The sequence below is a fragment of the Schistocerca serialis genome, chromosome 11, assembly GCF_023864345.2.
Source record: "Schistocerca serialis cubense isolate TAMUIC-IGC-003099 chromosome 11, iqSchSeri2.2, whole genome shotgun sequence".
NCBI classification, from domain to species: Eukaryota; Metazoa; Arthropoda; class Insecta; order Orthoptera; family Acrididae; genus Schistocerca; species Schistocerca serialis.
The window spans coordinates 48,612,952-48,640,378 of record NC_064648.1 but is presented as its reverse complement, the minus strand read 5'-3'; the positions used below and the strand labels follow the sequence as shown (position 1 = coordinate 48,640,378).

The 27,427-nt window shown below is 38.9% G+C and overlaps 1 protein-coding gene across 3 annotated transcripts in view; it reads left to right on the top strand.

The window, feature by feature from the left end:
• LOC126427194 (uncharacterized) overlaps window positions 1-14,459 on the top strand; it is a 110,004-nt gene extending 95,545 nt beyond the window's left edge. For all 3 annotated transcript variants that reach the window (XM_050089421.1, XM_050089422.1, XM_050089423.1), the window contains 2 exons: window positions 1,281-1,318; window positions 13,742-14,459. In XM_050089421.1, the coding sequence (XP_049945378.1) occupies window positions 1,281-1,318; window positions 13,742-14,447 (744 nt within the window). In that variant the 3' untranslated portion in view covers window positions 14,448-14,459. The remainder of the gene's footprint in view (window positions 1-1,280; window positions 1,319-13,741) is intronic.
• Window positions 14,460-27,427: the final 12,968 nt, after the last annotated feature.

Sequence of the window (27,427 nt, the reverse complement as noted above, 5' to 3'; positions counted from 1 at the left end):
CAATTCTCAAGTGGTAGCCCAGTGTGACATCTGAGTCCTTTATAATTCTTTTTGAGGTAATACTTTTCTTGTATTAGCCATGTTCACAAATTGCATATTCATTACAAGACAGGAGTCATCGTATCTGTATGTCCAGACAATGGTAGTACTTCATGTACTAATTTCTGTCAGTCATATCATACTGCACATCTTAATATCCACTCCCTAAGCACTAGGTATGACATTTAATAAATTTGATGTAGTTCATAGTAAAATGTCACTGGAGAATGGCATAAGTCAAAATTCCAGTTGTGAATAAATACATTTAACAGCAGTTTAGGCAGAAAATGTTCTCATCTCCATCCTGTGCCAGTCTTAGGATAAAAATTTAATAAAATTTGTGTATTTTCCTCTAGCACTTCATCAGATGCTTCCCAATTTTGTTCTCAGGACTGTTTTACTTTCTGCATTGTCCTTGTTACCCTGATTTATTATTGCATGTGCATTAATTATTGTGTACCTCTCATCTAAATATTGAATTATTGCAGGGAGAGAGTCTTTCTGGAGGTAATAAAAAATTTGGTACTGATTGCAAAATAGACTTGCCATTTATGAATGCAGAGCTGGAGCAGTTTCACGAATTTATTCCCTGTGTTCTCTGTGAAAAATCTATAGTTCTCTGAATGTGGTATTTCTTCATCTGTGAATGTGCTTTTTTGTTATGCCAATTTTAACTTTTTGTCCATTTACAATGTCTGAAAGTATTTTGAGTCTGCCAATATTTATTAATGTTTGTATATTTAATGGTCCAAGTGTGTATGTAGTTCTGAGTGTGAACTTACGGTTGGGGTTAGAAGTCACTCCTCACCTCTGCAAGTTGGTCTGGGCTGCCCAGAGCACAAAGGCCCAAATGTGTCACGATGATCGATTCATCGGTCACTTTTCATAATTAAAAAAAAATTAATGAAAATCTTACGTAAGACATAAGTACATGACAGATGAAAGATGTTTTGGTCACTTTTCTTTGTGAAGTGTCTAGTAGGAAGTATGGCTACAACCAAATTACTGGCTTGTGTAGATATTTACAGTACTGAAGACAAAGTGAGGAAATGGAGAGTGAATTCCTACTAACATTCTGTTTCATTAACTGAAACAGTTTATCATATCCTCTTTAATATCATTTTCAAGCCTTACTTACAGCATTTTGTGGACCACTCTCATGTTGGTGGGCATTAATTGAATTACATTTATTTACTGTCTCATCAGTTGTAAGTCACAGGCAATTTCTTCATATATTTCAGGTGGAAACCTCAACAAGATACACATCTGATAGTGCAAGGTAAGTTTTCATAATTCACTGCAGAACTTTTTGAGAAATATAAATTTTTATTACTTGTGAAAGTACCTCAGATATAAAATGCCCTACTGTAATTACTCAGTATTACTGATAAGCAACAACATTACAAGGCAGTATGGTCAGTAATGCTATTCTTTGCAACAACCATTATGTGACTGTTCCTAGATAAATAGAGCAAACATCTAATATCTGTACAGGTAAATAAAAGTTCAGGTGGAATGTCAGCAGCTGTATTGCGCTGAGTTCAGAATGTCACATGAAAATCACTGAAGTTCAACAGATTCATCTTGATGAGTCCAAGCTAATACACTGCAATAGAAAAGTAAGAATGAAGGGTGAGTGGCTATATATCCAAAAACTGGAGCTGATTCCTGGCCTTCCAGATTAATGAATATAGTGTTGAACAGCTCTTTCAATGCTGTGCCACAGTGGTGCTCAGGAAGCACACAAGCTTGTAGTGGTGACAGTGTATTGGCCACCATCAAGAAGAATCTTAAGTAGCTGGTGAATCCTCAATCTCTTGGTTTCTCCTTCGTCCCGGTGTGTTCCTGAAGGCTGGCCCATTCATTAGACGCATTACAGGTGACAAGGTAATGCATAATTCCAAGCTCCAGGTCAACAGGTAGGGTTCGCACATACACTCTGATACAGTCCAGGCCGAGGAATGGGTAACAGCCTAAGCTGTTACCTTCCCAAATCCCAGTTGGTCCCTCTGTCAGGAGATCAGGAGGTGTGACCTGAGGTGTGAACAGTCATTTATGGTGGGGTGAATCCCCCCCTCTGAGGGTGCCCCCAGTTGGAAGGAGCATGCCATTATAGATGTTGGCAATCATGGGGATTTATTTATTTATTTATTTTGCAATGACTCACCATCTTAGTGCGTGTCTACTAAACATAAACAGAATGAGGCTAAAGATTTGAAGACCCTCCCAACTGCACCTCGGTTCCTCATGGTATCATGTACTGGAGGTGCTCCGTCCTTTGCTACAGTTAATGTGTGCATTATTCTGAAAGGTGGTGTTGCAGTTGCAAGCCCTGTGAAATCCTATTCCCATTTATGTAATACAACTTTGCTTCTGAAGATGTATTGTGATTCTCAAGCTCAACTGCTTATAGCATCACATACAGGGTGTTACAAAAAGGTATGGCCAAACTTTCTGGAAACATTCCGCACACACAAATAAGGAAAAGATGTTACGTGGACATGTGTCCGGAAACGCCTAATTTCCATGTTAGAGCTCATTTTAGTTTCGTCAGTATGTACTGTACTTCCTCGATTCTGATGATCAACTTGTAAATTTTCACAATCAACATGTGTGGGCTGCTGAGAACCCGCACGCAATTGTGCAATCACGTCATCAACACAGATTTTCTGTGAACGTTTGGGCAGCCATTGTTGGTGATGTCTTGATTGGGCCCCATGTTCTTCCACCTACGCTCAGTGGAGCACGTTATGATGAGTTCATACGGGATACTCCATCTGTGTTGCTAGAACATGTGGCTTTACAAGTACGACACAACATGTGGTTCATGCACAATGGAGCTCCTGCACATTTCAGTCGAAGTGTTTGTACGCTTATCAACAACAGATTCGGTGACCGATGGATTGGTAGAGGCGGACCAATTCCACGGCCTCCACGCTCTCCTGACCTCAACCCTCTCGACTTTCATTTATGGGGGCATTTGAAAGCTCTTGTCTACGCAACCCTGGTACCAAATGTAGAGACTCTTCGTGCTTGTATTGTGGACGGCTGTGATACAATACGCCATTCTCCAGGGCTGCATCAGCGCATCAGGGATTCCATGCGACGGAGGGTGGATGCATGTATCCTCGCTAACGGAGGACATTTTGAGCATTTCCTGTAACAAAGTGTTTGAAGTGACGCTGGTACGTTCTGTTGCTGTGTGTTTCCATTCCATGATTAATGTGATTTGAAGAGAAGTAATAAAATGAGTTCTAACATGGAAAGTAAGCGTTTCCGGTCACATGTCCACATAACATATTTTCTTTCTTTGTGTGTGAGGAATGTTTCCTGAAAGTTTGGTCGCACCTTTTTGTAACACCCTGTATACAGAACTATCCTGTTCGTGTGGAGAACCCTCTTACACTGAACTCTTCACAAAGTATTATTTATTATTTACATTCTGATGATTGATGGCCTTACTGAGTAATTTTTGCCTCAAAGATTAAGGCAGGCTATGTAGTCGTCACGGTCCAACCATACATTACAAACCAGATGAGTTCCTACAAGTGTCAACATTATAATAAAACACGTATCTTGTCAAAACATGGCCAAATGTGTTACTCTTGGCAGGGATGCTTATGAGGGCAGCAGTTTGCCGCCTCCTCTCTGCTGTATCAATTGTAATACCTTGAATTTCCCATGTGTCTTAACAAGCAAGCTGTATAGGAGATTTGAGTGGTAGACATCAAACTCCACTTTGTCACTCACGGTTTTTAGCTAGTCAAAATCTGTGAATTTTACGATTGGCATTTACAGTACTGTTTTTGCTATGCTATGCATAATGGTGGATATGCCCACACAGACTTGCGACCCCAAGTTCAGTATTGCAGTAGTGAAGTCACCCAGGTCACAGTAGCATCCCCATCTGCTCCTACAGCTGCGCAACAAGCCATCAGATCTTTGCCCCTGGTGGTGAAACAACCTGTTACATAACTGCCAGGCTGAAAGGACAAAAGCAGTACTCCTGCAAAAGACTTTCTACAGTTAAAAACAGTCTTCATCTGCCAACTAGAAAGTTCTAAGAGCTCAAACAAAAACAAACTGTTTTCTCCTTACCTGATTTAGAGATTGTCTTCAGTGGTGTTGCAACATATACTCTCACATGGCTGACCTCCATTTTGCTGGTGCCCACTGCCTACTGGTTTTCTGCCATAGAATTCACAGGTTGACAAAGGGAGAATGCCAATATGTTTGCAGAGCTCATGGAACAGGATTCTCCAGCCTCTGCCTCCTGTAGCAGTGGATTTTTGTAGGCTGGCACTCAGCAGCTACCAAGGTGACTAACCTTCATTTGTTCCCTCCTCCCCAATTATCGTTCCCCATTATCACTCTTCTCCAATGGAACATTCGTGGCATTATATCCAACAAGGAGGGAGTTACAGCTGCTCTTGGAATTGCAGTGTCCGCTTGTTTTCTGCTTCCAAGAAAAAAATTGTCCTCACAACCCCTTTGATCGCTCATGTTTCCTTCTTGTCCTTTGTGATATTCCCCCAGGGAGCCATGCTGGTCATCCAACTCATTGAACACTCGACTGCTAGCTGTTGCAGTCTACATTTTCCTTCTTCATTTCACCTTTTCTCTACATAACTTCTACACCTCTCCGTCATTTGCTGTTACTAAGTCGGACTTACTCCAGCTCATTGGTCAGCTCCCTCACGCCTTTTTGCTGCTTGGCGACTTCAATGCCCACCATCTGCTTTGGTGCTCTGGGAGAACCTGTCCAAGAGGTTCCCTCTTAGCTGACTTCCTGAATCATATCTTAGCACTGGAGCACTCACGTTCCTTTCAGATTCCAACCACATTTATTACCATTTGAACCTCTCGTTCTGCACTGTCCAGCTCGCTCATCATCTTGAATGGCCCATTCCCTCTGACACATACTCAAGTGATCAATTTCTGTGTGCTATCCATTTGCCAACTCCTATCCCACCTGAGTGCAGATCCAATTGGCAGCTTTCCAAGGCCAACTGGTGGCTTTACCCCCCTCTCACGACATTTACACAGCTGTGATGACCACGTAAAGTATCTTCCAAACGTTATCCTTACCGCCGAAATATGTTCCGTACCATGCACTTAAAGTTTACTGTAGCATGTTCTGTTCCCTGGTGGACTGAGGCATGCAGCAATGTGTTTCGCTTGTGGAGCTGTGCTCTCCACATTTTGAACAATCATGATGATACATCTGCTGGAGTTCTGGTATCCTATAGTCCATACATCTGGGACTTCAGAGGCCATCTGCCACATTTGCTAGAGGAAGTGTTCAAAGACAAAGTTGTCTCTAGGTTTATATGATTCAGATTTGTCACACACATTTATCCAGCAAAACTGGATGCCTGAATGCTCGTTGTATCATTGCCTTTTTTATCCCCATTAACCATATGGACTCTCGCTCCAGGCATCTCAGCTCCCTTTTCGTCAAGGGTTTTACAATTGGTTTCAGTTCTACATCGACTTGTCTCCTTAAGTCAGTGACGTTAGCTATGGTTTCGTGTGTTTCCAGCCAGTCAATGCTGTACGTAACTACCCCCTGCTCATATATTGGAGGAAAGTAGTTTGCGTTCAATTTAGCCCAATTAGGATTAGAGTGAACGTCAGTACATCAAAGCTTCAAATGATGCAGAGACTTGCATACTGCTTGTTTTTATGCAATTTTCATGAAAAATATCAGTCAGAAATATCCTCAGAGGTATGAACTGAAGTCATGGTAGCGTCGAACATTGTACAACAGCTGGTTCCTATTGGTGAAGTGACAACACAATTCTTCAGGTGGCCTAAAATCACCAAGAGCTCCATACCTCGAACAACATCTAAATTTCCTGTTCCACGTTTTGTGGTTTTGCACATTGTCTCAGGCAGTGTATCCTACATAAACACGCTGTAAAATCTCATGATTTTAAATTTTCTGACGAGACTAAGCAGATCTATGCTTTTAATCCTTCTTTCCAGAACCATTGCTGTGGGCGTTTTTTAATGTACAACCCAAGCCATCTTCTGTATTGTAAATAGAGGCCTTTACCTATAGCGATGGACTCCATGGTCATATTATGCCTTTTAGTTGATTGTAATTACTTTTCACTTTTTCAGGCATTCTCTAGTGCTTGAAATATATCACCTCTCCTAGCTAATGAAACCAGTGGCTGACAGCCCAGCAAATGTAGGTATCAAAGCCAGAATTATTCCACCAGATGTCTTTGGTATAGGTAGGAACCTGGGCGTTTTAACACCTCATTTCCTTCCTTCCTTTCTGCCTCGAGGAACCTTTTGGAGCTGTCACCAAATTTTTAAACATCCCATAGTTCTTCTTCTTTAGTATGCAGTGAGATGCATTCAGTATTGCTTGAAGGTTAGTCCAGTACCCAATTTAAAATCGAGCAAACATTGCCTTATCAACAGCATATGCAGAAATTGGTTGTCCTCCATGAATATCCGTCCCTTGACGTACCTGTGCAGACTTATCAGTGAATATTTGGTGTGCAATATGGTGATCTTTATTTGTAGTGTAGGCGATGATGTGCTCTTTGCACACATTTTCCAATGCGTTGAAGCCCTTATCACCATAATCTTGGTGCTATTTCAATTTTGTTCCAGCTCCACAGAAATTATATCCAGAGATACAAACTTCTGATGGCAGTTTCTCAAGAATATCACCTCCAACTTTGTTGATACATTTCCTAGCACTCGTCACATTACTGCATGGTTTGAGCTTTGCTTTTCGTATTACATAGCAGTTTGCGAGTGTTACCCAACTGTTGAGCTTCGATGAGAAACTAAACCATTTCATCAAAACCCTGTTCCCTCAACATCTTACGATCTGCTCTATGAGGAACATAATGGGTTTAAAGCTATCCCGTAGTTCGTTTGTGACATGAATAGGTTTGTTATTAATTCTGTGGTGAATAATGCGATTATATTTGTCAAATATCTGTGGCTGTATGTTCAGCCATTTGCACATACGTTGAAGATTAAATTGCTTCCACATCCGGTTTTTGATGGTCCAGTTCAACCATTTGGCAATACTAGTTTCCAAATGGGAGAATGTTGAATAGTGATTTAACCAACATTCCAATTCTGCTTTGAAATGCCTGTCGTAAAATTCACTTCCAACATATTCCGCCAGGTTATTGTGGAGTCGAGTTAGTCCTGTCTGCAACAATTGTTTAGAAACCTCTCAAACCTCCTTCTCTGTCTTTACTTTCAAAGGTAAGGCCCAAGCAAATTTGGAATGTGTGTCTGTGACCGTGAGAATGTACTTGAAACCATTATTTGATTTTAAGTAGTCTTGCGTATCTGAGATCAGCCTGCCATGCATAATCCATTTCTTGTATTATCAGAAGTATTCTGCATGCAGATCTGTAAAGCTCGTGGACAACTCTCTCCACAATTACTCGACGATGCATATTTTTCAAAGCTCAAGTAAGATCGATAATATTTTGTTTATGTGATCAGCATTCTCTTCACCAGCTGAAGCTGTAAACAGTCGTAATTGAGCTATGATTTCATTTAGTTACCACAATTTGTATACTCTAGAAGTAGGTTGTTTAGTCTTTAAGACTGAACTTCGGTTATTTTACCTGCACTATGTGGAACTGCTACTGCTGGTACAGTTACAATCCTGTATTTGTCACTCTATGAACCTTCCATGCATTTTTTGCTAAGTGGGTCAGGAGTCAACTACACAAAGGAAGCAGTTCCATAAGTATGGGGATGTGTAGAGGAGACGGGGCTTTTTTTTAGGTTAGCGGGTCTCAGGTAAGTGCAGAAAGGGCTTCAGTTTCAAAGGCTGCAAGTAGAACACCAAAAGAGGGTAGATACAACCACAATAAAGGTATGGAAATAAGTTCCGCTGAAATTTTTCAAGAGACCTAACTATGTTCACAAAGAACAGATGAGATACAGTTGGTGTAGTGTTCATCGCTGGTGGAAGTAGTTTACCTTGTAGTGAAATTGAAGTAGATAGTTCCTTTGAGGTATTATGGGTAGTGACGAGTTAAAAGCTCTGGGCCGTTTTCGATCTGTAAAACTACTACTTCCTGGCGTTTCGTTGCCAACTGCGGGAATATCTTTGGAGGTGAGTCAATGATGGCTGCCAGACAGTGGAATTCCCGTTCATATAGAGGGCACCAACATACGTTCAATTGGGACCGACTATAAGTCTCTCTGACTAGCGTCATTATTCTCCATCGGATGTAATCGATCGTCAAATGGTTGGTGGAAAGGCGACCACCGTATCCTGTGTAACTGTAAGCCTTCCTCTTTTCTGTTGAAATTATTGTGGTGTTCCTGAATCTCTCTAGCTTTCCTATACATACATGCATAATAATAGATGTCCTGGCTGACACGCTTGTCTCACTAAATTTTATTTCATGATCACCGTCTTTAAAAACTTGTTCCGCTACAGCTGATTTGTCAGTATATCCCAGTCGACAGTTTCTTTTGTGTTCCGTTTAGTGGGTATTGACATTTCTTATCGTTGTTCCAATATAAACCTTCCCACAGCCACATGCAATTTTATATTCGCCAATCTTATACACTCACTAATCTTCGTCAGTAAAAATCTTCTGGGTTTGAAGAAGACGTCTTGCAACAGTCGCCGAAATGTCGAAATTTTATAGTTGGCAATGCGGCTTCAAACCCAGAAGAATTTTATTGACTGTAACAACGGACGCGGAAGCTTACGTTTACACTCACTAATCTCCTTTGTATGTCTAAAGATTGTTTAAACTTGAAACTTGGCCAGAACTTTACCATTACAGTCCGTAATATTGCGAATAATTGGAAGAAAAACTACCCTCGATATATTGGCGAAAGCAAATGTTTAATGTCAGTGGTAGGCATAAAACGTCGTCCGAAACCGTACTGAATGGTGTCTCTGAAATTTATTTTGAACAGTGGGTACAGAAGCGCACTCAAAGTGTAAATACTTGCGAAAACATCCTTGACATCTTAATAGCCCTGATCAAACAGGGATTAGTGACCACAATGTTGTTGAGCCGTGAAGAGTTCACAAGAGTGAATACTGTAACATCGAGACTCACCAAAATAAACGCAAAATTCACCCTTATAGCAGGTAAAATATCGCTTGACACATTCTGAAGAGACAGTTTCGACTCCGTCTGATAAGTCTTTCTAAACTTAGTCCAGATGCGGTTTAAAGTCAAATGAGTAATAACTGAGAGGTACGCGTCAAATTAATAAAATGTGGTACTGACAAAAAACAGGTCAGACCACTGGTGCAGAAGCAATGAATTACACATGCCAAATTTAAAAGAACGCAAAATCCACAAGATTGGCGAAGTTTTACAGAAGCTCGAAATTTAGCGCAATATCAATTAGAGAGACTTTTAATAGTTTCCAGAACGACATTGTCTCGAAATCTGATCGTAAACCCAAAGAAATTCAGGTCGTATGTAAAGTACACAATTGTAAAGGTGCATTAATACCTTCACTGCGTGATAACAATGGTAAAGTTATTGACGACAGTGCTACTAAAGCGAGTCACTGAAGACGGATTTCCTAAATTCCGTCTCAGGATAAATATAGTGGAGCAGCTTAACACTTCAGAGAGGCAATGCCTCCAGGTTCCTTTCAGAATATGCTGATACAGTAGCTCCATACTTAGCAGTCATATACAACTCTTCAATGGCAGAAAGATTGGTACTCGAAGACAGGAAAGTTGCACAAATTACACCAGAAACCAAGAAAGGGAATGTGAGTAATCCGATGAAATGCACGCCCATACAACTAACGTCGTTTGCAGTAGGATTTCGGAAAATATAGTCTGTTTGAACATTATGAATTACCTTGAAGACGACACTTTTCACAAATAGCCAACACTTATTCGGGAAACATAATTCTTGTGAAACACAACAAGCTCTTTATTCTCGCAAAGTAATGACTGATTAGGACAGATGACATTACATTGATTCCATATTTATGGTTTTCAGAAGGGTTTTGACTCAATTCCTCACAAGTGACACCCGATTACATTGTGTGCCCCTGGAGTATCATCGTAGTTGTGTGCACTGATTCATGATTTTGTACCAGAAAGGTCACAGTTCGTAATAACTGACAGAAAGTCATCGAATTAATATCTGACGTTTCCCAAGTAAGTGTTATAGGTCCTTTGTTGTCCCTGACCTACATACACGATTTAGGAGACAATCTGAGCAGCTCTCTTAGATTGTTTGCAGATTATGTTGTCATTTACCTTATTGTAAAGTCATCAGATGATCAAAACGAATTGTCGAGTGATAGATAAGATATGTGTATGATGTGGAAAATAGCAATTGACTGTAAATAATGAAGAGTATGAAGTCAACCATGTGAGTATGGAAAGGAATGTGCTAAATTTCATTCACACGATAAATCATACAAACCTAAAAGTTGTGAACTCAACTGAATGCATAGGAAATACACTTATGGATAAATTAAATCATAACATCCTTATAGATAATGCTCTGGAGAAAGCAAACCAAAGACTGATTCATTGGCAGACCACTTGGAAAACGTAACAGGTCTACAAAAGAACCGGCTTACATTATGCTTATCTATTATCGTGTGGACTATTGCAGTGTGGTGTGGGACATGAAAGAAATTGAAAGAAGTGCAGCTCGTTGTATACCCTTTGCAAAATAAGGGAGAGTGTGGAGAAATTATCATAGTTCCTGGATGGACAGGCATTTTAAACAATTTAACATATGCAGCACTTCATACATGTTAGTTGTAGTATCATGATATGACGTAATGGGCTCAGAGACGTGAGATGCATGGGGCAGTGTCAACTTCATGAAAGTTGATGGAGCACTGGCCATGAGAGTGGAGGTAGCAGAGGCTCATATCAGTGAAATATGACATGAATCTGAACTGCACTTGGAATAGGAGCCCCTACACATACAATTAGCCAAAGCACAGGGAGGAGTCCTCATTCCCTCCTTCGCCCCCCACCCCTCCCATATCCCGTTTGTCCAGTGGACCTCAAGCTGTAGCTGCTTTCCTGTCATCTCAGACCTATCCTCCCCCCCTCTCTCTCTCTCTCCCTCCCCCCTCTCTCCCCCCTCTCTCTCCCCCTCTCTCTCTCTCTCTCTCTCCCCCCCCTCTCTCTCTCTTCCCCCCCCTCTCTCTCTCTCTCCCCCCCCTCTCTCTCTCCCCCCCTCTCTCTCTCTCCCCCCCCTCTCTCTCCCTCCCCCCCCTCTCTCTCCCTCTCCCCACTCTTTCTCCCCCCACTTGTAATTAATAAATAATTAATCTAAAAGATAAGAATTTTAAGTGAAAGTTGAAGTAAAATTTAAAAAAAAAATCCTCACAAGATAGATAAGGATGCTTAGCAACTTTATAATATAAAAGAAAATAAAATATTAAAAGTGAAAGGTAAGAGATAAATAAAGATATAGTCAAGAAAATAAATACAAAACTCTCCCAGAGAGCACCCCAGAGTAACCCAGAGAGCTAAAACACTAAGAAGAATCACTTCTCGGCTTTTGGCAAGATCAATGTGTAGAAGTGTATATAAAATTAATAAATAAATATTCAAAACAACCCAGCCACCTTCCCTGGAATCGGAACTCCTGCAGAGATAATGACTGATAAGATGAATAAACAATAATAATAATGCATGGATGTGTAAAACATGCAGGTGCCTCGACTTAAATTAAATGCAGCTGCCTCGTTATATAAAGCCAGAACAAGTAGTCAGAACACAGGTCTGCTGGCTGCAAGTACTGATAAGAGGAGCGCCATACGTCACACTTCCTGGAAATAATTAGCTCATAACTGGGCGCGGCAGGAAGTAGCGTGCTGATAATCCAACATGGCGCCCACATCCTGCATTTTTCCAGCGGATCGCGCTTAGTTAAAACTATAGCGCGATCCTCCGAGCTCTAGCGGCAGCCAGGCAAACTACGTGGCCACTGGCGCTGTATGTAGCTGCAGCAGCTAAGTCAACACATCCATGCAGATGTGCAGTGTTGCTGTTTCAGGCTGTAGTATGTGTGTTATTAAAATACATGTGCGCTTCCATCATGACTGCATCAATAGTCTATGAATGTACCTGCCACAAAAAATGTTGGGCAGTAAAGATTAAGGATATGACACAAGTAAAGTACCCAGTACCTACACAATGCTTACGTGGAGGTCTCTAAAACAATTGAAAAACAATTACCATCAAAATTTATGTATTGTTGAAGTTTTCCAGAAATTCAGGTTCTTATTCTGGTTTGTTTTATGGTTGACTGGCATAGTATAAAATTTTAATTGTAAGTTTTATTTCTACTACTTTAAAAAATAGAAAGGTATTTGTTTGAAACCTCACTTGCATAATTTTTGATTTCTTTCTTCATTATTTATATTCTGTTACTTCACTTCCATATGTATGAAAGTACATGTAACTGAGTTTTAAAAAAGCTACAATGTTTAGTGATTCAGTTGTGAACTTCTAGAATCTGACACACAACGATACTGGTTACGTTAAAAAACCCGTATGATCCCAATTAAGAGTTTAAAAACATTCGAAATTCACCAGATACCATGCCAAACAGAACTATATACCAAACACAATGCAAAAAAGTTAGAAGTTACAGTCAGAGGAAAAGTAAACACTGGAGCATGCATGCCTTCAGTAGTTTGTGATCTTTCATGTGCAACATGATGCACATGGAGATCTGAAAGGCATCATACTTCTGTTCTGTGGGAAAGGGTTTAACTGCAGGTGGAATTATGGGACCCAGATACTACAGGGGTAGCTCGTGCATTAGCTATTGTCACTGCCACTCGATATGTAGTGTCAACCTGCAGTGTTTAATGGGTGATGATGTGGTATTTATGTGTGTGTCTATTAAGTCATTTGTGTTCTGTAGTGTCAGGTGACCAAATGTAAAAATTTTCAAAAAGGCTCACTGCAAATATTCTGGAAAATTTACACCCATTTCAATCTTTTTAGTCAGCATTTCCATTTGTACAAGGCTTCATATAAGTTGCAGTGCCAAAAACGTAGTCTTAGATTAAAACCATCTGCAAGTGTGTCATTCACATTCATTCATCAGTACGCATTTTTCCATAGATTGATGTGACATCAATTATTGTTCATGAACAGTCATTATCCAGCTGATTAACATCCATACAAGATACCTAATCAAAATAATAATGCTTGCACTGGTTCTTGACTCATTGGGAATCAAACAAAAAAAACTGTTTGCTAGGTGAAATAAATTTGCAAAGGTGAAAGTGTTTTCCAGACAAAGGAAAGCCATTTACAGAGCTAAGATAATAGAAGAGGAACATTTAAAAATTATTTCTGTTAATTAAATCTTATTCAGTTAAAACATATAACTGAAATTTTTTTACACAATTAATAAATGGGTGTAACTGTTACTTTGTAGCACTGTATTTTAAAAAGACTGTAACACTTGAAAGTGAATTATTTTAATTTTCATCTAAAAATTTCAAAGCAAATTGGCAGTGACTCAGATTAATCATTATTTTTTCCTCATCAGTTCCTTCCTTCTGGTGGAATATTATAATTTTAAATCTCTAACAGTTACTATATATGTAATTTCTTCTGCACTTTTATGAATTCTCTCTTATAGTACTGGATTTACAGACGCCTAAATATTCTTTCTTTGTTGTATGTATATCAGTATTTAACATCCGCCTCCTTACTCTTCAGATTGACTCAGTGTACTGGTGGGAGCAGTGGCATATCATGTGAAGAAACTTGTCACCATAGACTGGTCCAGGATGAGTTGATGATAGACATGGAGAAGTCATCACAACAGTTTGGTACCAATACAGAAGATATGGCTGTTGATAAGAACTGCTCAGTTGCCACGCGATATAACTGTAGTATGTGGGAAAAGGAATTACATGTATATAGCTGTAATTTCTGCCAACAGAGCTTTCCTTCAAAATACAGATTCATAAAGCATGTGTTTATGCACATTGATGGTATGGAACCACCTTCGTATGTTTGTAAGTGGTGTGGTGAAGTATTTCACAGTAATGTTAGTTTGAAAAAACATTTGAGAATGAGTGAGAACTACCATTTCTCAACTGCAGGCAACCATGAAAAATATGGCTATAGTGATGAGCATCAAAGCGCTAACTTCTCGGATAGTGAGCCAGACGTTTGTGTCACAGAACTCAACAAGCTGAATTCATACAAGGAAACGTGGAAAGCTGCAAACAAGTCTGCTAATGACAAAGGTAACACAATTATGACAAATGATACAGAGGAAACAAATCATTATGGAACTTTATCTACAACTGTTAATGTCAGTTTCCAGGGTAATCTACTTACTGCAAACAGAACCCACAAAGTGACAGTTGTGGCAAATCTTTTGCTCGTGCAGGCAATCTCAAGAAACATGGAGTAATTCACACTGGAAAGAAACCTCACAAATGTGAGAGTTGTGGGAAATCTTTTGCTTTCCCAAGCTATGTCAAGCGACATGCATTATTTCACACTGGAAAGAAACTTAACAAATGTCATATTTGTGGAAAATCTTTTTTTGTCTTATGGGACCTCAAGAAACACTTATTAACTCACAATGGAAAAAAGCCTCATAAATGTGAGATTTGTGGGAAATGTTTTGTTTTCTCAAGCGGACTCAAAACACATGTATTACTTCACACTGAAAAGAATCCTCATAAATGTGGGATTTGTGGACAATCTTTTGCTGGTGCAGGAAATCTCAAGAAACACAGCTTAATTCACACTGGAGAAAAACCTCACAAATGTGAGATTTGTGACAAATCGTTTACCCAGTCAGCTAATCTGAAGACACACACATTAATTCACAGTGGAAAGAAACCCCACAAATGCGATATTTGTGGGAAATCTTTTGCGCTGTCAACTTATCTCAAGAAACATGCATTTATTCACACTGGAAAGAACCCTCACAAATGTGAGATTTGTGGGAAATCTTTTGCTTTCTCAAGGGATCTCAAGAGACATTTATTAATTCACACTGGAAAGAAACTTAACAAATGTGACATTTATGGGTAATCTTTGGCTTTCCCAAGCGTTTTCAAGAAACTTCACACTGGAGGGAAACCTCATATATGTGAGATTTGTGGGAAATCTCAAGACACGCACATTAATTCACATGTAAAGACAGCTCACAAATGTGAAATTTTTGACAAATCGTTTGCCCAGTCAGGTTATCTCAAGAAACATACATTAATTCACAGTGGAAAAAAAAACATCACAAATTTGATATTTGTGGTAAATCTTTTGTTAGGGCAGGCTATCACAAGTAGTGATGGGGAGCTCGTGAATGAGTCGTTCAAATGAACGCTTCACTCCAGTGAAGTGTGAACTAACCACTCAATTTCAATGAACTGGTACTTCAAACTCCTCACAGATAACACACACCACACTTTCTTCAAGTTCACTCACTCTCTTCCTCTCTCCCTCTTCCCATTACATCGGCGTTACGTCACTCATTCTCCCTTCACTTCAGTCCCCCCTCTACTGCCTGTCGACGAATCGCGCGGCGTTTGTGGGAAACGATAGGTTTTGGGATTGTGGAGGTGAGGGCGGGGAAAAGGCAGCGTCAGCTATGTGAGCACGCACAGCCAACATGAAAATAAAAGTTGTGTTAATAACACTGAAAGACGGATTTTACCTCAAATCATACCAATTACTACAGGTGACAGTTTACGTTTTGAATTTGGGGGGTTATATTATTCTCAACAAAATAAAATCTACAGGAAAACTTCTGAATAATTGCTTAACATAGATATAGACTTCGTGACAGTGGTAAACATACTCTATTTTGGATTAAATTTTAAAAGGAACATGAAATTAGACTGCATTTTGTTGGTAGCCCTAGTTTTTCAGTCCATGAATACAACAAATAATGTTTCACTTAGCTGATAAAGACTTTTTTGGGCGTTCCATGAGAAAATGTCGAGCAAGATTAAATGTAATACCTTCTTTATATGTAACAGGCTTCTCTGTTTATCTTTCCTTTGTCCCCTTCGACCACGCTCTATTTAAGTTAGCTCAGACGCTGTAAGAGCGTAAAACGTTGCGTGCATGTTACTGCATAGTTGGCCATCTGTTGGTAAAATTATGAAGTATTACGAACCTTTATTGTACGAGCGAGGCGAAGCGAGCGTAGCCTCGGCTGAGCGGCGAACTGGGCAACTTCGCCAGGCTTCCGTACTTCACGAATGAACTACTTCATTTGAACGCTTCACGCCAAAGAGTGAAATGAATGAAGTAGTTCACGGGAATCAACAAGTTCGACCCATCTCTAATCACAAGACACATCATTCATACACACTGGGAAAAGACCTCACAAAAGTGATGAAGTGATCATTCTTAGATCAGCTGATCTCAAGACAGATGCATTAGAATACATTGGAAGGGGACCTCACAAATGTGATATCTGTGACAAAAGTTTCACTCAGTTGGGCACTCTCAAGAGATATGCATTACTTCACATCAGAAAGAAACTACAAGCAAGTGGTAGTTTATGTAAATAGGTTTTCCTTGTTGGTGCCCTCAAGGCCTGTAAAATAATGGATGAAGCAAGAGGTCAATAAATTATAATGCCTGCGAAATAACATAGAAATCTATAATTGTGAAACAATGTGTACTATAGATTGGTAACAGATAATGTGATAATATAAAAATCAATATCTGCAGCTTGGGATATCAAGAAATTGTATTACTTAATACTCCAGAAACAGGACTCAAATGTATATTTGTCATCAACACTGCTGTTCTTTTCCTATCAGTCTCGAGACAGGAGGATTGTGTATTGTGATAAAACCATATGTGTGTCAGTAATCATAGGTACCATGCAATAGACAGGCCAAGGATGTGTGATGACTTGCATAGTCATCATGTATTACTTGTAACTCTGTATTTTAGAAACAGTGACAGTAAAAATATATTAATGGCACTTCCTTCATTCACGCTAGTACACTCAACACTGGAGAAACATGGTTATAAGAATTATTTCACTCAGATATGTTTTCTCAAGGGATGTCATTAATAAGATGAACATTTATGTTTGGTTAGTACTAATCCTCTAGCAGTAAACGTAACAACAAATGTAGCAACATGCTTAATAGCATGTTTGACCACCTTTGGAACACAATACTTCGACAGTTCTACATGATGTGGACTTAACATGTCATTTATGTGTTTCGGGATGTATGTTATACCATTTGCATTCCACATGTTCAGATCAGCTACATGGTGTGGTCAAGATGTGTTAGGTACCATGCTACTCAGACCACTGTGGAGTCATTCTGCACATGTGACATGGACAGTTCTCCTCCTGGAAGATGCCTTCACCATGGGAGAGCACAACCAGGCATGAAGCAATCTATGCAGTGGCTACAAAGGTCACATAGTCAGCAACTGTCATGATCCCTTCAATTACTACCAGATCTCCCAAACGAGCCCAAGTGACTGTCCCCATGGCATAATGGGCTCTCCACCTGGTGCCATTCACCTAGATATAGCATATCTGGATGTGGCAACTGACCTGGTGTAACAGGAAATGTCATCCATCCTGACAGTTGACATTTGCATTGACCTTCATTGTAGCCTCAATGATCCCTGCAGTTGCAATTGAACATTTTGGTGGATTGGTATGGAAACACACAGTTACCATATGTTGTGGAGCCCTATGTTCAACGATGTACATTGAATTGTGGGTTCAAAACCGTGCATGGTTGCTCAAGTATTGTTTTCTATAATTAGATATGCCACATATTGCCACATGTCCAGCTTCACAGAGCAGGCAAGCCTCTGACCTCCATGATTTGTGATGGGGTAGGTGTATTACATGTTTTCGTAAGGTTATCGATTTATCACCTTTCAGCCACTTTCCACAGACGTTCACAACAGTAGCATAGATCCAGCCTACCAGCTTCACCACTTTTTAGGTTCTAGTTCCCAACTGCAATGCCACTGTAACCTGCCCTTTGCTAAAGTCACTTATGTCATAGGGTTTACATGTTCGTGACCCATGTAATTGGTAGAACAATTCCTTGTTAATTTCTGGTCTGCTTATATACTTGTAATCTGCTTATTGCATCATGTATGTACAACATATGGCATTCATTCTCCTCACGGGGAGTATTCATGACATTTATGCTCATCAGTGCATCTTCACATAAATGGGTCAGATGCTAAAATGTGTAATCTAATAAATTCATTGTTCTTGGCTGCCATTTACACCAGTGCACAATAGCTATATTTTTTGCAAATTTTGTTTCACAAAGCTCTGTACATGATTGAGAGATGATGTAGGTACGTGTTATGCACTAAAGCTCTTAATTATTTTTTCATTATTTAATACCATGTAAGTTCTACACAAAATGAAGTAGGTATACAAACATTAGGTCTTACGATTTGATTCCAGTTATTCGTATACACAAGAACAACACTTGGGATAGCTCGGAACATGAGTACTAAATATTTCCTGCATTTTATTCAAAGATGTTTCCATTGTGGTTAGTTTCCTTAATGTGTGTAAATAAACATGACTTTTTGGAAATCTGTATTCATGCTTCATTTTTATTTTCAGAACGATTGTTTTTATTTTTGATTTCCTACCTATTTCTTATTGGTGAAAGTGCATGTGTAATAGCTGGAGATAGTTATAATTGATTGCCACTGTTCTGTTTTGCTACACTTAAGCTATGACACTTTGTAGTGATGTGATTACATTTTATTCCATCTTTCTCATGATAGGACATCCATAACTGCTGTATAGAGTATTCATAATAGGCAACATCCACATACATTTGTAATAAGTATTACGTTCCAATAAAAGGAAGGAAAAGCCGGGTTTCTGGACAATAGCCTTATATTCCAATGAGTTTGAAAATACACTACTATGTGTGGCGAGTATACATATTATGAATCTCTAAGAAAAACAGTAAAATTAGTAGTAACGTGTTAAAAAAAGGTCACAGTATGGACTGAATAACTGTGTGAGCTAAAGATGGGTCATATAGCATTTCTCTGGTACACAAGATGTAGGCAGAAAATGAACATATTCAATGGTTGTGTGGAAAACTACCTAAATAACTGAGTCTACAAAAACAGTACATGCCCATAAATTAAAGAGTGTAACGGCACCTAATAAAATCATAACAGAAGCTAATCACGACAGAATAAACTATTCTACAAGAGTGGTCAAGGACAAGTAAATTTTAGGATATGGATTCAATACAAAAGGAGGTTTAGCTCAATCATATTGATAAGATTCATTATTTTTCCTATAATCTTTGCAGCTTGTAGTATAAAAGTTTAAATTGCAAAGTTATTGAAGGATACATTACAAGCAGATAATATAGCCATAATAAACTAATCTTATTAACACAACTGTGACACTAGCGTTGTTCTATTAATTCTTATTTCATGTAATTAATTGATATTGATTCTTAAGTAATATGTCATTGGTTTCATCCTTAGCTAAGTGGAATGTAATGCTCTCACATGTTGCAAAATGAATAAATTATACAATAGAAACAGACTAATACATACCAGCATCCCATCTCCTAATGCTTAGTTGTAAACAAGTCATGACTGAATTGTGCCAGGATGCAAAATCCACTTGAGTATAAAATTACCCAACAGCAGCTGCTCGTGCGGCACGTGATCTGAATGGTTCACAATATCTTTGATTACATATGATCCATATAACCATTGTGAGGACAACTACAGTGACTGGAAGAGAGATGACACTGGGTCAACCACTCTTTATAGGTATTCCAGCGTACTCCTCTCAGTGATGTGTGCAGTGCCATGGTCAATGGTAACTTTGATTGTTTTTGGTTGTGTAGTCAGGCTGTTGGTTGGGTGCCAGCACAAAAGGTGTTTTAGGCAAATTAGCAGAAAAGTTGAAAGCTGTAGTGTAAGTTATATGAGCAGATAACCTAATGGTGGGTGTGCTACATATGCAATAAGAAAGTTGAAAAAACGTATACCATTAGAAAAACTCGATAAGTCTGAAGTGTAAATGCATGGTCACAGCAGAGACCTGCTACTATAGTTGACTGCGCTACCAAATATGGTAACCTGTTCCCAGTGGGCCTAAATAAAAATTTGTTCATTGCCTCAACAGTGTGAGGGGAAGGGAATTCTTTAGTTTCCTCTAAAAGCAATGCAGTTTCACATTTGACACTAGTGCAGAGTAATAGGGTAGGATGCTTGTAATAATTAGTGTTAAATCACAGATGAATCTTGAACTACGTGACAGTCTGATGGATACCCCTTGCAAATAGACAGGATGTCCGTTTGCCGAACATCGCATTCATAATTAGGTACATAGGTGACAGGGAAAGAGAATGTGATAACACTCAAATTTGCGACTGGTGCAAGTTACGGTCTGGGATATCTGTATATTTAACACATCTATAGATGATGGCAGTTGTACAATAGCAGCAGTGCAATAATACGGCAAGGTTGATACCTACATGGAGTAGATCATTTGCATGTGTACTGATGCATGAAATGAAGTATTAGTTACGGTTTGATAGAAGGTTTCAGAGGGCACTAAGTTAGGAATGAGTCTCTGTTGCTCTTTTGGGGTGTTAACATGTAACTGTTGTGTGGGTGTTATACAACAAGATCTGTAAGGCTTTGGTTACTTCCAAAGTAGCAGTCAGTTTGCACAGTTCTCTGTGTATTTAATCACACTGGATCGCGTTTTTAAGTTCCTAATATTGCAGTATTAGCACAGTAGCTATATTATTAATTTGTCAGGTGGTAGCCAAAAGATGGTCTTCAGTGTGATTGAGCAGCACATGTCAGCTTACTAGGATTTCGTGATACTGCATAACAAAGAATGAAGCTCATAGGAACTTTATCACAGCAATCAGCATTAGTCTGAGCAGGGATACCAAATTTGTTTTCAGCACAGCTGCACTTCCATTAAACCAAGCTCGCATAGCGTGGTGGAGTGGTTCTGTGATTGGTTGTTCACAGGATGAACAGTGTCTATAATTCAGTGAAGGAGAATTAAATCAGAGTGAAAAGACAGGGATGATTAGTGCACATTGGTCGTTTCTGCTTGCATGCTGGAAGAGTTAGCACTCATGTAGAGGCAATTGCAACAGGGTACCAAGGTTCGATGGCTTTGCAATCAAGATGACTGATCAGCAGTATTTATATCCTGTCACAGGTGCTAGTTGTCTTGAAACTTTGCACAAGTTTGGCGTTTATTATTCTTTCAAAAAAATTGTGATGGTTTATGTTAAGTAGGGCTGAATGTTGAGAGGACTGAATACACAGCCAGTTGTTTTTGGCAGGCGTTTAGAAAGAACAGAAGACGTTATAGACTGGTATATTGCAAAATTAGGTCAACATTTGGCCAATGTGTATGATTTACTGTAGTTGTGCTAATTCTATACTTCGTTAGGAAACCAAAAGTGAGTTTCTATTCCCACTTTTCTGAAAATCTAATGAGAATGAAACCATATTTTGGAATGGTCCATTATGTAAACTGGCGTGAATATGGAGATGTTAGATTTAGGACAATGAAATCAAAATAGTAGCCAGTAGACCTACCCAGTAGTGATAACTTCCTTGGTGAGCTATGGGAAGGAATAGAGGGCTTAGCTGTTAGGAAAATGGGCAAACCAGCTTCAGTTGTCTGTAACGATATTAAAGTTGAGAGTATTCGTTACATCTATAATTATAATGTATTAAAATATAACAGATGGTTCAATAAGGATGGGAGATGAACTAGGAAGGAAATCACGATCAACTGTCTAGCCTCATGATGTCTCAAGCAAACTGGCATGTTGTGCACCACACAGGTTAGCCTATGTAATGAACTGAAAACAGGTGTTCACAATAGTCAATTTTTGAAAAGGCTTGTAATCTTGTGACTTTTGAGGGGCCTAACTGGTTCATGTCAGTCCTAATTAAATTAGGTGAAAAATACAGATGGCAGAACATGACAATATGAAATGGAAAAAGAAATACATTAACAAGAAAAGAGGTGACATCATGCACTACAATTACTGAAACCTACATTTAATCATAAAATCAAGCAAAAGGAAGGGCAGGAGGTTGTTGCTAGATGAATCAGACGTTTTTCGTCATCTCATCAGCCTATCAAGGTGTAATGAACCTACGAGTGGTAGGAATCAAAGTGGCATACAAGATTTGTCATGAGGCCATAGAATTTTATTCTGCTGCTGTAAAAGTATGTCAAAGCTAAAGGTGGTAAGGGAAGGTGAAATGAGCGGAAACGCCTATAGATACATGGGGTAAGTAAATGAGTTAAGAGGCAGAGCATTTAAAGTTTTTCTCAGTGATGCAGTGCTGGAAAGTGGTACATTAACTTTTTAGGTGTGTAAGGCACTGGGGTGTGTCCAACTGTGTAGCTATTTAGAGTGTACTACATGTGAATGCAAAATGTGGTATGTATCAGTGGAAATTAAAGGATCACAAAATTAACCTGTATCAGTAATGTATCCAGATACACAGCTCTTTTGGTTAGTGCCAGGTGGGGAAGCACAGAATAGTTGAACAGTTTGCATGAAGCATTCTAAATCTTTCCATAAACGGAATTGCGGTCATCAGATGAGTTTGGATTCATCTAATCAAAACAGCAGAGCCTAACTGGCAGGTAAAACACATCACTAGAGTGACAAATGAACAAAATTGTAGGTTAGTGAGTATTCAATTAGAGTATGAGCATAATTGATAACATTGGTGGTGATCACATTGGGAAAAAGACTTCATTATTCATATTTCTTCTTGAAGGAGTGAGCAAGGCTGAAATTGGTGTGGTGCTAGGTGCATCAGCCAGGAACTGCTTGGGAAATATGGTTCTGTACTGCTTAATGCCTCATTTTATTCGATGGAGGATGTAGATAATGTCTGAGGTCCCCCTCTTGCACAATGACGTCGATTAATGTAGGACAAGTGTTCATAAGCACCAAATGGAAGTTCCAGTATTATAAAAATGTACTAAACAGATAGATACCCAAGGGAAGATCAATGTTCAAACTGGAAACAATGTGGAACATTATTCCCTGTGTACACATAGTATTCAAAGCAGTGTCAATGGTAGGTGAAACATTGAGTCAAAATAACACAGTAGTGTAGGAATTAGGGATAGTTACGCACTCAGGGAACACTCTGTAAGTGTGTTTCATAGTTGTTTGTGTTGGGTGTGAGTGAAAAAGGCCACTACAACCCTAATTGAGGTACTGTAGTTCTCAGTGTGCAAGTGGGTCACGCATGTTTTTGTGTGACAGCAAGATGATAGATGGTAGAACGGACCATAGTATGAAGACAAATCAGAAGTGCAATGACCAGACAAGTGTCTCTTCGATCGCATCATGTTAGGAGGAGGCCCCTGGAGGAACCGGAAGTCCAAGCAACATTCTCCTGTCTCATTTGCGTGGGGTAGATGTTGAAAGACACTAACTGCCTATCTCGCGAGTCCCATTGGTTCTTCCCACACACAAATTGTTGAGCAGTTAATGATATGGAATAAACAGGAGGGCTGTACATCGAACAAGGCACGTCACATTTCTCACACTATATCGTTGTTCAATGGTCTTACATCCTTGCGTTAAATGTAAGTGGTTGTAAGAGATAGCAGTGCTATTATCTTTCAGATTACGATGTACACAGGAAGCAGTTCTAAACTAGGTGGAATCATCTTTTTGGGCGTTGCAATTGAAACATACTATATGAATATCTTAAAAGAATGATCAAGGTTTCAGATAGTTCTCTTATGGAGTGGTAAGTCCATAATTAACAGGGCATACATCTAATTTGTGAACCACATGAATGGAGTGACTATATTCCCATTGCCAAGATATGAGCCAAGATGATGTGAATAAATCGTAAGTAGAATTAGTGAGGACCAAGACGAAGTGCTTAGCGATATTCCTGTCACTGCTGAAACACTTACACTTTGACAACTGATGTGCCAAATCATTCCTCTAGAAAATAACACTGGTTCCTTGCTTAACTAACCAATTGAGAGACGGCACATATCATCTAGTAAGTCTCTGGGGAATAGCTAAAGCGGACACTGCAGCAAGGCAGCAGTGATAACTCTGTAGTATTGGCTGGAATAGTGAAGCAGAACTATGAATACTATGGTACTAAGAGAGTGACATAGTCAAGATGAGCTCAGACTTCGCCTTCTTTACGAAAGAAGGAGAACAGAACTGATTCAGGGACATGGTAGTAGGGACAGGAATAATAGGGAAGGTTAAGAAGCTAACTGCAATGATATGTGACTACAGAATTTTTCCAGAAGTAGAGGATGACTGTTCGTCACGCATTAGCGGCAGTGTAAGAAACCATGTCATTGAGAAGTTGTCCTTATTCCTCCTTGTTTAGTGAGAATGAGAACCAATGACTCCACATGGATTTTTTAGCAGATAGCCAGGTTAAAAGAGGCTGGCATAATCTTCATTATAACGTGCCAGCACTATTGGATTGTCTAACAGCGAAATGGTACAAGCATGGATCTATGAATATGTTTGTTCATATCTGTAGGGTTGTATCAAAATTATGTCCACTTGGACATTAACCATTTGTAATACAGGCAACTACCACCAGGTCTTGTGGAAACAACTTGTTTTAATTATGACTAAACATCTGAATAGTGGTAGATGCGCAACTACAGTTAAGAAATACTACTATATTACTTGGCCAGAGTACACGCAGTGTAATTCACGAAACCAAAAGTGGATGGAGAGATAACATGCGTCACTGTAGTTCACGTAATAAGTAAGTTTTCCCAGGAGGATATTAAATCACAATCACTGGGGTTCCCATAAAAGAAAGAAAATCATTATTGCATATGAATGACGCACATTGACTGATCAAGAGTATTTCAGATAAAATACTGTGTTGAAGCTTAAAGGAAGGTAATCCACCACATACTAGTACAACAAACTAGCTTACTGGTTTTGGCTAGTGTCAGGTGAGAGTGACTACCATGACATCATTTCTATCATACATTAAATACAATAAACAAAATACAGAAAAATGACACAAAACATAAAAAGAGGTACTCATAGAAATATTTTAAGTGAAACGCAAATGAACGTTTATGAATGGCATGCTGTCAGAGTAACTGTCACAGTGACAAAAGCAGTTAGCCCATCACTATGTAATTACAACAATCAATGCATCTACCCTTCTTTGCAGAACCATAAGTAAGTCTTATTCACCCATATGACAGTGAAGGTGCTACTGTTGTTTCAAAATTGTTTGTCCCTTAACTTCATATAGAACTCTGCACAATTAAACATTACCTCTCACAAACCACTGCTGGGAGACTTCGTTCAACACCTGTCTCTTTAGTGCCTTTCAAGTATCATTGTTAGGTGATGAGGTTAAGTCATTTGTGACACACAAGTAGTATATAATTAAACTTATCTATGCTTTCTTTCTCCTGACCTGCCATTGATACCATATATTTTTAACATGCTGGATTTAGGGTCTCGACATGTAGCAGTGGCTTAGGTAGAAAATCGAGGAAAGTGTAGTTTTTAAAGGAGTAATACATTTCCTATAATGGCATATGGCAAAACTCGTAACCATAAATCACTTGTTTCACAAGATCAATCCACGTGAGTTATGATACATTCCACCACTTATTACGAAGACGAGGACTCATTTTTGTTGTGTTATCCATTACATACAAAGAATATAGATCATCTGATGTGCAAAGATGCTGCCAAACAGTAACGTATGCATGCATTGGCCTGACTACTAGTAAAATGTTGCAGTAAGAGTTATTCTTTGTCTACAAAAGGCTAACTCAACTTCCAGATAATAATGATTTATACAACATAACTTCCCACTAGTGTATACTGTGAGAGTCTTGGGTAATTTCAAATAGCTGTTGTTTGCAAATTTTAGGCGAGTTTGTCAAGTACATGATCACAGTAGGTAACTCATTGCATGAATTAGTCTTTAGTGTTAACTCCAAACACTAGATAGAGGTCCTCTGGTTGTTGCAAATTTAGTTCCTAATTGTTATATAAATGAATGCACTTATCTTTTGTCTCTTCATGTATTTAATTAAGAAGTTTACTTGCCTGTTGTGGACAAGAGATCTATGAATTCTAAAGTAAATTTTGATAGTAAAGTGGAAATATGATAATATGTGAAAATTTGGTGTATGTATTTTTTCGTACAAAACTCGGCAAAAGAAAAATATTTATTGCTGTAAGGAAAACATTCGATTAATCGCAACTACTGGAAAAACACTTTATTATTTGATGTCTCCAATTATCTACTTCACTTCAACGCTGCTTCTGAGCTGGTTAAGTAAAACATTCTTCTACCTCAGAACTGTGATTCTCCTCTTGTAACAATGTAGTACTGATTAAACCTCGCTTTCACTAGTGTAAATGCGTTCGTAAAAAGTCCATTTCACATGATGTAAAATCTTTAGTGTACATAACGCAAAACTCAGTTATTTCATGTATCACCACAGTGTGTTTCTCACTTAAAGGAACGTCTAAAGCTTTACTTAGTAACATAGTAACCTCCTGATGATGTTGAATAGTAGCCCCTCACGTTCTCTTACTGGGACATTATTATTACAAAACAACTGATCTCTCTAAACTCATGTCCACTGAATAAGCAATTACTTCTGGTCACACTTTAATCATTTACACTATCACTGCTCTCATTACTTTGCTGTTAATATACAGTATTTTGTATTACATCAAGACGTACTCCTATTTTAGAAAGCAATTCTTGCAGCTTCTTGCATAAAAAAACTGCAAAAGAAAGATGGCAAAATTAGCCTCAACTGGATACTGGTTCTACAGTATAGCGCAATTCGTTTACACTGAACGACAGAATTATTACTCAGAATCACATCAATAAAATACATTTCTTCCCATATTGAAATCACTCCTACACAGAATAAAATACCACATGAAACTCGTTCAAACAAACAGTACCTCACTCCCATGACCTCAAGGCATAAGGGTGTTTATTTCTCAAGGCATACTTAGGATATGCTGATAGCAACTTGTCCTTTTTTCCTGCATTTCTGCATGATAGTACATGTGCCTTCTCATAAATTATTTTGATTTGGACTAAGTGACACTGCAGAGGGTGGCAGAGCTTGACCATGGTACAGCTGTAACCAGTCAGAATGTACTATCACTGTGTGGTCAGACAATGAATATCTGCATTGACAGAAGTCACTCGTATGATGGAATAAGGGGTTTCGTATTGAAGCATGAATTTCTTAGTCTTTCCTTTCTTAATCATGGGGTTACGAATCAAAAATAGGTTCCCAGGTTTATACTGAGAAAGCACAGCCCCTTTGTTACGAGGGTTCATCTTGTTTCTGGGTAGCTTGTATTTATTTTG